Source organism: Cebus imitator, unplaced genomic scaffold (genome assembly GCF_001604975.1).
Source record: "Cebus imitator isolate Cc_AM_T3 unplaced genomic scaffold, Cebus_imitator-1.0 Scaffold759, whole genome shotgun sequence".
NCBI lineage: Eukaryota > Metazoa > Chordata > Mammalia > Primates > Cebidae > Cebus > Cebus imitator.
This window is the reverse complement of record NW_016108074.1, coordinates 173,937-187,591: the sequence shown is the minus strand read 5'-3', so window position 1 is coordinate 187,591 and position 13,655 is coordinate 173,937. Positions and strand designations below refer to the sequence as shown.

At 36.3% G+C, this 13,655-nt stretch overlaps 1 protein-coding gene across 3 annotated transcripts; it reads right to left on the bottom strand.

The window, feature by feature from the left end:
- Positions 1-4,280: 4,280 nt before the first annotated feature.
- Positions 4,281-10,151, bottom strand: PAGE3 (PAGE family member 3). Of its 3 annotated transcripts, none has more exons than XM_017519619.1 (5): positions 10,065-10,151; positions 9,094-9,185; positions 8,529-8,637; positions 6,966-7,091; positions 4,281-4,394 (listed from the first exon to the last, which is right to left on the bottom strand). In XM_017519619.1, the coding sequence occupies exons 2-5, from the start codon at positions 9,175-9,177 to the stop codon at positions 4,372-4,374; spliced, it is 342 nt and encodes a 113-aa protein (XP_017375108.1). In that variant the 5' UTR covers positions 9,178-9,185; positions 10,065-10,151; the 3' UTR covers positions 4,281-4,371. The 3 variants fall into 3 exon arrangements, with proteins under 3 accessions (XP_017375108.1, XP_017375107.1, XP_017375106.1); XM_017519618.1 differs by having other exon boundaries at positions 9,094-9,199; positions 9,806-10,097; XM_017519617.1 differs by having other exon boundaries at positions 9,806-10,097.
- Positions 10,152-13,655: the final 3,504 nt, after the last annotated feature.

Sequence of the window (13,655 nt, the reverse complement as noted above, 5' to 3'; positions counted from 1 at the left end):
GAAATAAAGGTAAGAAAAACAACAGAACAAAAATAACCAAAATGATTCTGAACTCATGCTACTTAAAGACTTAGTGTAAAACTACAGTAATCAAAATAGTGTGGTATGAAAAAACAAAAAAAAGAAGGACCAGAATAGAGTCCGGAAATAGACTCACACACATGATCAACTGACTTTCAACAAAGGTGAAAAAACAATTCAATGGAGAAAGATAATCTTTTTAACAAGTAGTGTTGGGATAACTGGAGTCTAGAAGCAAAAACAATAAAACAAAAAATACAAACTGGAGAAACAAAAAAAAGCCTTATTCCACACCCAATAGTTAACTTAGTGTGTGTCATAGAGTTAAACATAACACCTAAAACTGGAAAATTTCTAGGGAAAAAAATAAATAGGAGAAGATATTTTTGGCCTTAAGTGAAGCAAAGATTTCTTGGATTAAAAAAACCATGAAAGAAAAACTGGTACATTGTACTTCAAAACTAAAAATATCTTCTGCTCTTTAAAGAAAAGACAAGGTACATACGGGGAGAAGACATTTGCAAAACATCGCATATGGGGAGAAAGTATTTGCAAAACACATCTTTTATAAAGTACTCATTTCCAGAATACATAAAGAACTCTCAAATCTCAATAATAAGAAATGAAAAAAACTCAGTTTAAAAATGGGCTAAAGAACTGAACAGACACCATCTAATCGGCACATAGAAAGATGCTCAGCGTCATAAATTATTACGGAAATGGAAATCAATGCAATATGTTACTACTACACACCTATGCTGGTAGCTAAAATGAAAAGAAATACTTTTTAAAATGAAAACAACACTGTCCATCAGGCAAATTTTAGTTTATAATTGTCATTCAGTCTTACATTAGTAGAATCAAGTCTATGAACCCAGTGATCAGTGGATATAGGAAGTCCAGTGTATCTATTTCACTCTAACAGTGAGTCTTCTTTTTGTGCTTTTCTCCTGCTTTTAGGCCACCCCAGTCTCTTTAAAAATTTTTATTTTTACTTTTGGTTGGGTCTCTTGCCTCTGTTAATTCTTCATGTTTCAACTGCTTTTGTGTTTGTTTATGCCTGTCCCAAGAGAATGTGATATCCCCCCATGGGCAAACACCACATTTTTTTGGTCTCTTCATTTCCAGCATTCCAGAATTTTCCTGGAACATAGCAGGCATCAAGCCATGTATATTGAATTAATTTTTTGTAATGACCCAGACAGGGAAAGCATCCCCTCCATTTTGGAACCAGTATTGGAAATGTTATGTTCATAAGCGCTATACATACGGTCTTTTGTTTTATGTCAGACACCAGTGGAATGGCTCAGTCTTGGTGCCTTGGTGACCCTGCCACAAGGAATTTTCTCATTTCCCTCCTGTCTCCCTGGAGGCTGACACGAGGTCATTACTCATCCATCTCCCTAGTTGAGCACAAGATGTTCCTTGTTGCCCCACCTTAGGGTACAATTGTGGGTATAAAATTGCTTACTGACTTAGAATATAGTTATGGATGGCAGAGAGACCCAGCACCTGCACTGTCTGTTACCGAACGCCTTTGATTCAATGTCATACTGTGGGACTAGAGAAACAGAAAGCTGATACAATGCTGCTCTTGTTTGTGCTGCCTATAAGTAGTAAACTATTTAGATCTATTTGAACTCATTGTCTTCTTACTAGCTGACTCTATGAATATGTGACAAGCCAACCTAACAATTGCAGTGGTGATCCTTGTGGCCTTAGTCAGTCACCACAGGGCTGCTTAGAGATTCCTTGACCACTTGACAGATAGACTCTGATATTGAGTTGTGTGATGTTGCATGACCACAATATTGACTTATTTTCGTTGCCATCACATACAAGAAGAAGCAGTTTTCAGCACATTGGATGACCTAAGGTGGCCTTTGCCAGGCCTCCGTCATTTATAAACCAACTTTAGATACAATGCCACGTCTGATACCAACTACACTGCAATTTAATTGTTACTTAAATCAAATTAATTTCTGAGCTCAGATTCATTCAGTTATATAATTACTTGAAATTCAAAATCAGTATCTCTTACTAGAGATATAATTATAAAAGTAAATGAAATAAAAAAGTAATTAAAAATGGACTATAGTGAACCAAATCCATTTATACTGTAATGCCTACTTCATATGTGTTATTTCATTTATTTATTATTGTTATTTTTTTTAGTAGAAATGAGGTCTTGCTATGTTGCCCAGGTCAGTCTCAAACTCCTGGGCTGAAGCAATCCTTGGCTTTCCAAAGTGCTGAGGTTACAGGGATGAGCCACCATGCCTGGCTTTATCTCACTTATTAATCATAGTAATACTGTAGTATAAACATTGTAATTTATATTTTAGTAATGCAAAACAGTTCCAAAGGATGTAAGTATCTTTCTCACTATCACATAGCCAGTTTGTGCCAGAGCCACAATAAAAACCCATGGCTATTTCACGCTACAGCTTATAAAGAGGCAGTGTAGATAGGACCCAAGACATTTTGCCTCAACAAGTACCCCTTTCATTTCTACCTAGCTTCTGATCTTTGCAGTTAGCGCCACCATCTAGGAATCTCACACATTTTGTGAAAATTGAGATAACACCCTGCAGTTTTCTTATTTTTCTAACCATAGATTTTTAATCTTTTTGGATCAAGAAAATATTTTAAACTTGCAAGTAGAAGAAATAGTTGCTATTTATAATCCTGTGTCTTTCCCTAAGCAAGGTGGATTTTGGGTAGGGTCTTGCATAACTCTAAATGTGTATGGATATGAATGGGGGCTCAGAGATGCAACCTGCTGTCACTGTGTACAGTAATAAGGGTGCAAGACTGGAATTAGGTAGCTTTACAGGTTTCTTGCTGAGATATGGTGAATATCAGGCCAATAAAGAATTTTGCAGAGGAAAAAAGAGATTTGTCATTGATCCTTCTCAACCTCTAAATTAACTCTGAGAAAGAACAGAAGGGAATACAAGAGAAACTTTCCTTCAAGGAAAGAACAATGCCTTTTAAGTCAAGCAATTTTATATTCATATGCTGATGAAATTTTTATGAAAGTATCCTATTACTGGCTAAAGTCATCATGTACAGTGTTAGTTCCTTACACAACACTTTCAGAAGCATATACTTTGAGAAAAGCATCAGCATAAAAACATGAGCAGGTAGCTTTCAGAGTGACAGCATCATTAGAGGGATCAAAGCATTTAGAGAAGATGTGCCTCACAAGGTTTGAAGGGATGGGAACCTGGAGCTGCCCCTTCTGTCACTGCCTTTTAAGTCCTAAAATTTAAAACTGTAAGAGGCAGAAGCCATACAGAAACAGATGAGGGAAAGCCTAGCCCTTCATAACTCACGATTTGTAGAGATTTTATTTCCAGAGGTTGGAAAAAGAAGTGTTACATCCCAATTCATATTAAAAAGCTAGCATAACCTTGATACCAAAGTCAAACAAAAATAGTACATGAAATCAAAGTGTAAGTTAATCTCACTCTCTCTCTCTCTGTGTGTATATATATATATATATATATATATATATACTAATATTTTATTTAGTATATATACTAAATTTTATTTTTTATTTAATAATTTTATTAAATTATATACACACACACACACACACTAAATATTAGGACATAGATTATTGAAAAAGGGTAACATTTCAAGAACCAATTGTGTTTACCCTACAAATGCAAGGTTGGTTAAATGTACTTAGTGTATTCACCACAGTAATAAATTAACAGAGGAACAAATCTCATTATAATCACAGTGGATGAAGTACAACTATTTGGGGAAAGTCAACATATATCCAAGAGGAATACTCTCAGAAACTAGAAATAGAAGGAACTTCTGATAAAGTATATCTACAAATAAAATCTACAGTAAATCATGGTAAAATGTTGAATATTTTCCATTTCTTATCAGGAATAAGATGAGGATGTCCACTATCACCAGTTCAATTCCTCATTGTAATGGATGGGTCTTTCCAATGCCATAAAATGAATTAAAGAAATAAAGAGTATAATACTTTAAAAGCTGGAATGAAAAGTATTATTACTAACAAATGGCATGATTGTATATGTTGACAATCAAAAAGTACCTATAGACAAACTTTTGGAATTAATAAGCATATTTAGCAAGGTTTCTGGAGAGAAAATCATAAAAGTATATCTCTATATACCAACTCAAACAGAATATAAAATTTCAAAAAAGATACAATTTTCAATGGTATGAAATACCTAATTATTCCTATTTTAAAATAAGATGCACAAGACTTCTTTGCAGACAATTTGGAAACTTTACTGAGAGAATTTGAATCATCAAGTTTCCAACATGAAGACTGCATGTATGGTTTCAGCTTGTCTTCATTTAAAACGATGGTTGCCCTTCACCTATAAAATAAACATAACAGTTGGGAGTATTTCTTAGCAGAACTTATTTTGATAACACTATGGGTAAAAAAATAAGGCATAGTTTTGGCTTTATAAAATGAACTATAACAAGGTAACCTTCTGGCTTATATCCAGTTAAACCTCTATAGAGACTTAGAAGGTAGACTTTCAGGTATATTAACAATATTTTAAAATCCCACTCATTTTTCTAGTGTATAAGAAAGAGTTTGAGTTCAAAATGATTTGATCAAATGAATCTATTTAAAGAAAGTTTTAACTGGAAACTAAAAACTGCATGGAATTTTAGAAAAAAAAAAATCCAACCAACCAAACATAAAACTCAGGAAACAAAAGAAATTTGAAATAATTTTTTGAATATAGAATAGCTCAAACAGTAATGCCACATTTGAAAGTGATTAAGTGGCATAAATAGAAAGACTAGTATTACATTTGTTTTGTTTCTGTTATGACAAAATGCTAAAATGTTTGTGATTAATTTACTCCTTATATGTTGATTTAAAATAGTTTAACCATTTGTCCCTGTTTTCACCTGTGGTTCTAGAATAATTATCAATAACACTTCTTTGCACATTTAAAAATATTCCAGTTTGTACAATAAATTATGTTGTCTCACTGGTTGCAAGCCATTATCATTATAGATAAAGTGTTAAAAAAATAGTAATGATTCTCATAATTTGGCAAAAGGGGGAGCAGAAGGAGAGGGAGAGAAGGAGAGACAGAAAGAGACTGACGAATCTGGAAAAGCTAAAAACAAATAAACAATAGCTTTTTTTGTTTGTTTCTAAATGATAAACACTCTTGATGGAAAATTCTGGCAAGTTTTAAAAGTTCATCCATATTATGATGTTTAAATACTCACTGCTGTGGTAGAGTAAATAATCAAGTTTCAATAGCATATCAAACATTGCATCAAAGTTTGAAAATTGTTCAGAGTTCAAGAATGTATCCACTTGTAATTGTATTACACATTCAATATTTGTCCTGTCTTGTTCCTATTTTTTATTTTGTATACTTGAGCTTTGTCCATTTTCTTCAAGATTATGCAAACTAGAGACTATATTGTAAACTACATAATCTTGTAGAAAACCGTTTTCTACAAGAAAGCCATTTTCTACAAGATTATGTAAACAAGATTAGGCAAACATATCTATTCATAGATATGCTGAAAATCTCTTTTATTTACTAGTTGAATTATTTCCCTTAATGACTATACCTGTCTTTTACACTGTTTACAATAGCAAAGACTTAGAGCCAACCCAAATGCCCATCAATGATAGACTGGATAAAGAAAATCTGGCACATATACACCATGGAATACTATGCAGCCATAAAAAAGGATGAGTTCATGTCATTTGCAGGGACATGGATGAAGCTGGAAACCATTATTCTCAGCAAATTGACACAAGAACAGAAAAGCAAACACCGCATGTTCTCACTCATAAGTGGGTGTTGAACAATGAGAACACATGGACACAGGGAGGGGAACATCACACACTGGGGCCTATTGGGGGATGAGGGGGCTAGGGCAGGTATAGCAGGGGGTGGGGGGATTGGGGAGGGATAATATTAGGATAAATACCTAATGTAGATGACGGGGGGATGGATGCAGCAAAGCACCATGGCATGTATATACCTATGTAACAATCCTGCACGATCTACACATGTACCCGAGAACTTAAAGTATAATAAAAAATAAAATAAACAAAAAAAGAAAATTAAAATTAAACAGACAAAAAAGTATATTTTTCCTTTTCCCTTATGTTTATTTTGTACCTTTTTCTTATTTTTTATATTGAATGCTCATATAATTTTATATTTTAATTGTTTAATATCATAGCTATTAAAGGCTATGATCTTACTATGAGTATATGTTCAATAGGTTCCTGAACATAGCCTGAAAGCTATTTTGAATCTAAACATTCTAATGGAATGGATTAGGAATGCAGAGCGAAAACAGTGGACTAATGCAAGGTAATTTCTTCCCTAAACACTAAGTCTTTGCATTAAATTCAGAAGCTCATATAATTAATGCCTAGAAGTTTTGAAAAAACATGTGTAAAACATACTTAATTTGATTACTCAAATTTTATTGTATTTGATTTTGACCTATTTTTATAAGAGCAAATGTGGGTATAGAAAATGAGGAATTTGCCCAAAGTCAGTTAAATTATGTTAGAGCTTGGACTAAAGCCTCCTTAATTGCCTCAACGTGTTTCATACAATGAACATCTGTTACAAATTTATTAGATACTTTTTAAAAGCAGATCTTCATAAAAGTATCTGATATTATTAGCTGTTGGTTAAGGAAAGTATACTAAAAAGTAAGAAAATATCTTCACATTTTATAATGGAATGTGGCTTTGACCCAATGTGGTAGAATCTCTGCCAGCTTATAAGTCAGGCTTTTGGAGACTGAACTATCTTTCAAAGAATCTTTATATATGAACTCTGTTAAATTATATTAGAAGTAATGGTACCTCTGTATTAGAAAATATATAGTACTTTTGAAAGCAGAAACCCTGTAATTTGCATTTTTAATGGATAACTTACCTGCTTCTGGTATTTTCACAGGCTCCAGATTTGGCAGAAATTCTCCCACGACATCAGGTCCATCCCCACGTTCACCCCCGGTCTTCGACCGAATCAGTTCCCGGATATAGGCTGCCAGTCCTAGCACTTAAAAATAAAAAAGGTTACCAATTTAAGTTGTAAAACGTAAAATATAAATAAAAGTGATAATATTCACTCCCTCAATGTTATGAAATAAAAGCCTATAGGCTATTGTGGCAATAAATGCAATGCATAAGAATTTCAACAACATTATTTCGGAGTCTCGTCAGAAAAAGAAAACGTTTTCCAAATGTTATCATCCTTTTCTTTTCCCACAAGTGCCCCAGACAGCTTAGTTGACCCCTTTGTAGGTATATGTTCTTGTACTTATAATTTTAAATTAGTGATTCATTTTAGTGTAACTAGATTGTGAGCTCAAGGCTGAAATCATCTCTCTCATTAATATTTATATCCCTAAAACCTGCTTTTTCTTACAGCAACCAAGATGGTAAGAAGAATGCATACTTTGGAATGAAATACAAATTATTTCTCCACCAGTGAAGTGCTCTTTGGTAAGCAGAATCTCTGAGTCTCAGTTTTCTTACTTATTAAATGGGATTTATATCTCTATGCAAGCTAGTTTAATCCAAGGTGTTATATATGAAATGTCATATATGAAATGTCATATATAGAGAGATTATATATCTCTATGCAAGCTAGTTTAATCCAAGGTGTGAATTGGTATGGGTACGATATATATATCATATATATGTAAAAAACATATATGTATCATACACATGTAAAAACATGTCATTATATGTGTAAAATGTCATTATATGTAAAGCATATATGTAAAACATGTCACATGTAAAACACATACATATGTAAAAACACATGTCATAGCATGTAAAAACATATATGTCATACTATGTAAGGCATATGTATGTCAGTATATGCAAAACATGTCATATGTAAAGCATGTTATACATAAAACATATATGTCATATGTAAAACGTCATGTATGTGTAAAAACATACATATGCCATATATATGTAAAACATATGTCAATATGTCACTATATGTAAAAGCATGTATATCATATATATGTAAAAACATATATATGTAAAAATCATGTATCATAGCTATAAAATCATGTCATATATATGTAAAAAACATATATACATGATGCCTTTGCACTCTCCTCATGCTATTAAAAGTTGCTTAAACTTTTGTTGTAATTACTAAGAAGGATACACAACATTCTAAGATCAAATTTAACTAGTGAAATAGTGCAAATTCTGACAAGTTAAACATAGTTTCCCTGGGTTTGCTAATGAAGGGCTCTGGCAAGCATAACAAGTAAGTCTTGAAGGTAGAATGCATTATACCAAGGGACTGCACTTGGCTGCAAACTATGCCTTCTTCACTTTTCCAGCCAGTTTTCAGGAAATGCTGGAGATCTCTTTCTATTGCTTTTTTCCTCCTTTTACTTCCATATTACAATACATGATACACACATACACCTCCTCCATTCACAGACATTCTTCCTCTCCCACCCTTCACCTTGGAACTCCAGTGGTCCCTCATCTCTCTCTCGACCACGTGCATAATCTCGATTTTCAGTTGGTGGTTCCTCTTGTTGAGGTTGGTCATCACTGGGCAGATCCTGGGCCTAGGAATGTGAATGTGTGTGCAAATAAAAAGCTCTGTTATTAATGTATGTCAATAATATGCAGATACTCAATATACAGCTACATCTCACCACAAATAAGTCTAAAAACATTTTTTCTTACACAATTCTACATATACTTATTCTTAATAGTTACTACAAGGAAAGAGTTCCCTTAAAAACTTGGGAAGCTATTTTAATCTATGCTGGAATGGATGCATACACTGTGTTATGAATAAGCAGGAGAAGGAAGCCATAGGGCATATTTCTGGGGAATATAAAAACATAACCATCTATGCAACATTAGAATGCAAACATCCAAATCTATGTTTATGTCATGAGATTCAATTATTACCATTTATAACCATGGAAGACCTTATTAATATATCAATATAAGTTCAACAACATTTTCACAAAAATAAGTTTCTAATAGAAAATATCAAATGCTAAAATACTCACAACCACAGCCCCTACTGGATGGTTAGACTCTTGATCATCTCTTCTTTCTCTAGATGTAGATCTTGCTCTTTGATGTCCACTCATACTTCACTCTGAAAGTGACATACTGTGATTCAGCAAATGTACATAAGAGTGTATCATCTGACCACTTCCATGGCTAAATTAGATGATACCTAAAATTTTTAAATTTTGAAAATATCTTAAAATTAAGTTCCAGGATAATTGTGAGCTTGCATGCTTTCCGATCATACCAAATATGGCTGCTCGCAAAGTGATTCATATTATGGCTATGCTAGCCAGCAAGGCTCATGGCAAGACAGAGGACTTTGTGAGTTTTGGTTTCACACTCAGACTCTCCATCATGAAGACATCTAGGAAAATATAGGTGGAGAACTGGAACCGAACTGACTACTGCTTTTGTCACACTCTCATTTACTCGGCCCATTTCCACTCTAAAATCAAGTTTTGTTGGAACGCACAGCCTCGCCCATTCCTTCCTGAGAGGTCCTGGTGCAGGTGTGAAGTTGCGAAGCCCCTACTGCTGTGGGGTGCTCTACAGACATTGGGGCCGCAGTCATCAGCCCACAGTGTTCCTAGTTCCCATGGCCCTTCCTTACCACCCACCTTGCCCTGCCCCTGCCCAGGTCCCATCTGAGAACTGGGGAATCTGTCCTCCCTTGGAGGGTTCCAGGCACTTTCGGAACTCAGGTACCTCCAACAGTACGCCCAGCACTCGTCCCATCTCCATGTAATTCCTCCCCTCCTCGGCCTACCTTCCTCCCTCATCCCAGCCCAGCCACTACGACAAAGGCCCATGTGGCATCGCGACCTAGGAGGAGCCGGACGATGACTGTAAAGCCCTTTTCCCTCAGAAGCCACGGACTGTGCCACAAGACCTGTCCCAAGCCCACTGGCTCACCCTCACCTTCGCTCACAACTAAATTCCCTGGAGGACTGATCTGAGGGCCTACCAGTTGAGTTCCAGTCCGCGAGAAAAAATGAAGAGGACAGAGGACCACCTCCTAGGCAGCAGCTCTGAGCGCAGACTGCCGACAGCAAGGCACATGCGCAATAACGGACATGCCCAGCAACGCCGCAGACAGCAAGGCACTTGCGCAATAATGGACACGCCCAGCAACGGACATGCGCACTGATGCACCTTGTAGGCTGAGGTTTTCCTGCCTCTGTTGACTAGGAGCTGCAGGTTTCTTGAGTATTGAAAGGGGCTTGGACAGCTCTTTTACTCTTCCTTCCTAAACTTTTTGACATCTTAAATGAGGGTCCTTGAGGCTTGAGTTCAAATTAACGATCATGCCCAATACAACTCTCACACTTCCCTCATAGAGGGAAGAGGGATCATAAAAACATGACATTTAACTACACCCAAGCCCAAGGACAGTCATATACAGGATGGCAAGTGAACAACAGGGCACCTGCACCTGTGGATCCTTTTTCCTGAGGTCTACTTTTTATTTTTTATTTTATTTTTTGAGACGGAGTTTCACTCTTGTTACCCAGGCTGGAGTGCAATGGCGCGATCTCGGCTCACCGCAACCTCCGCCTTCTGGGTTCAGGAAATTCTCCTGCCTCAGCCTCCTGAGTAGCTGGGATTACTGGCATGCGCCACCATGCGCAGATAATTTTTTGTATTTTTTTTTTTTTTTGGAAGAGACAGGGTTTCACCATGTTGACCAGGATGATCTCGATTTCTTGACCTCGTGATCCACCCGCCTTGGCCTCCCAAAGTGCTGGGATTACAGGCATGAGCCACTGTGCCCGGCCTACTTTTTATTAACTAACTCTTGCCTTGTGAGAAACAAACACTGTTATCTGAAGTTTAATGTGAACTTTTAAAGATGCATTATTTTTAGACAAAAAGGACATATTTGATATGGCCACTAGGGTTACCACAAAACACATAGTCATTGATGACATGTAATTTGCATCTTTAATGTAATGAGCAATGAATAGCATTATAAAGAAACACAATAAAATAAAATAGACACTATCAGAACTCCATATTAGATATACATATAGCATATACACACATGTACAAACGTACATGTATTCACGCACATATTTACGTTCAGTCCACAGCTCCTGCTCTCAAACTGGGATTTACACCATTTGCCTTCCTAGTTCTCAGGCCTTCGGATATGGATTGAAGTACATCACTGGTTTCCCTGGTCTCGTGCTTGCTTGTAAATGGCAGACTGTGGGACTCAGCCTTCATAAATGTGTGAATCAATTTTTCACACAATTTTATATATATATATATGTATATATATATACATATATATAATTGTGTGTATATATACATATATATATACATATATATATATGTATATATAGATAGATATACACGGACACACACATACACATAAATATATTTTTTCTTATCCTTGTGTGTGTGTGTGTGTGTGTGTGTGTGTGTGTGTAGGTACTTGATTCTAACTTCTAATTACTGGTACTGAAAACATGATTTTCTCTTTCTTAAATTGTCTTTATTTTGTATGTATTAATATTATCAATCTATTATTCAAAAGTGAATGAAGTAGTAATTTAATTGTAGACTTTTGTTACTATTTGTAAACTATCAGATGGAAGCAGAGATTTCAATCGGATTATAATATTTTATTCCATCTAAGAGTATATAATTGAGAAATTCATACACACACACTAGGATAAGGAAAAGGGCCAGGATATCAGCCCTGCTCACTTCTCTTCAGCACTGTCCTGGTTGATGTAATCAGTGCAATGAGAAAAGAAATGAAATAAAAGGCATCCAGATTGAAAAGGAAGAAGTAAAACTATATGATGCATAGATAACATAATCTTTTATGTAGAAAATCTGATGAAATCTATAAAAATTACTAGAAACAATAAGTGAGTTGCAGGATTAAAAATCAATATACAAAATTTAATCGTATTTCTTTGCATCAGCAATACAAACTTGGATTGGCATTTTTAATAGTATGTATTATACTATCAAAGAATATTAACTACTAAGGGAAAAATCTGAATAAAAAAGTTCAAGACCTATAACACATTGAAAAGTACAAAAGATGGCTGAGAGGAAATTTAAGACCCAAATAAAATAAAGAGATATATCTTGTTCATGAATCAAAAGAGTCAATATGCCTAAGATACAGTTTTCCCAAATTGATCTATAGGTTCAAAGCAATTCCAGTTAAAATCTCAAAGGTGCTCTTTTTGTAGAAATCGATAAACCGATCTAAAATAAAAAGTTTTTAGGCTGAATCAGACAAGTGCAGAAACATACATACATGAATACAATCACTAATCAGACAAGTGTAGCTGCTCTGTCTATGGAGTTGCCATTCTTTTATTCCTTTACTTTCTTAACAAACTTGCTTTCATTTTGCACCGTGAACCAGCCCTGAATTCTTTCTTGCATAAGATCTGAGAACCCTGTATTAGAACATGGGGTCGAGACCCCTTTCCTCTAACATATTTCTGGTGACCACAGAAGGGACTATAGTGAAGAAACCCTGACCCAATGGCTACCTTTGGGTAAGTTTTGGGGTCCTAAAACATCTTTCTGGTGACTACAGAAGTGACTATACTGTGGAAACCCCCAATCCAAAGGCTGATTTTGGGTAAGTGGTGGAATCTGGTAACATCTTTCTCATGAACCAAAAGAGGGACAATACTCAGGAAACCTCCCCAACCCAAAGGAAATAGGCTGCAGCACTGACTGGCTGACTTTGGGTAAGTGGTGGGGTACTTGGGTAAAGAATGGGATTGGGTTAGAGGCCCAACTTCGGAGGGTTAGAGTCCCTTCTAAGATTTAGGGGGTTAGAGGCCCAACTTGGGAGGGTTAGAGTCCCTTCTAAGATTTAGGGGGTTAGAGGCCCCTCTCGGTAAAGTCCCTCTCAGCTAAGAACAGGTTCAGAACTATGGGATGTTAACTGCTATTCTCTTTGGAATTAATCTGCCTTGCACTCTTTGCTGATGGCTGAGGGTAACAGGGTTAGGCATGTACAGTATCGAGGGACATGGAGAGCTTTTTCCTCCTCCAAAAGGGGAAACTTGAGAGCTGATGGGACTGCTGGAAAAAGATCCCTGCTGGACCGACAGTAGCCACCTGAAATTTTTCAGTGTTGCTGCAATGGGTGGGTCTTTCTCTGACCTTGCTGATCATTTTGCCTTCCCCATCCTGCCACAGGCAATATTTTCTTTCTCTACTTTCCCTTTTCCCTTTCTTATCTTTTTTTGTTTGTTTGAGACAGTCTTGCTCTGTCACCGGGCTGGAGTGCAGTGGTGCAATCTTGGCTCACTGCAACCTCCACCTCCGGGTTCAAGCGATTCTTCTGCCTCAGCCTCCCGAGTAGCTGGGACTACAGGCACGCACCACCATGCTCAGTTAATTTTTGGAATTTTTAGTAGAGACGGGGTTTCACCATGTTGGCCAGGATGGTCTCGATCTCTTGACCTCGTGATCCACCCACCTTGGCCTCCGAAAGTGCTGGGACTACATGTGTGAACCACCAAGCCTGGCCCCCTTTCTTATCTTTTCTGTTCCTCAGGGTGACCATCTT

Coding starts and splice junctions, on each gene's coding strand:
- PAGE3 (XM_017519619.1), bottom strand. CDS start 9,177: ATGAGTGGACATCAAAGAGCAAGATCTACATCTAGAGAAAGAAGAGAT. Junction 7,092..8,528: donor GGGACCACTGGAGTTCCAAG/GTGAAGGGTGGG, acceptor TTTATTTTTAAG/TGCTAGGACTGGCAGCCTAT. Junction 4,395..6,965: donor TGTGAAAATACCAGAAGCAG/GTAAGTTATCCA, acceptor TTTATTTTATAG/GTGAAGGGCAACCATCGTTT.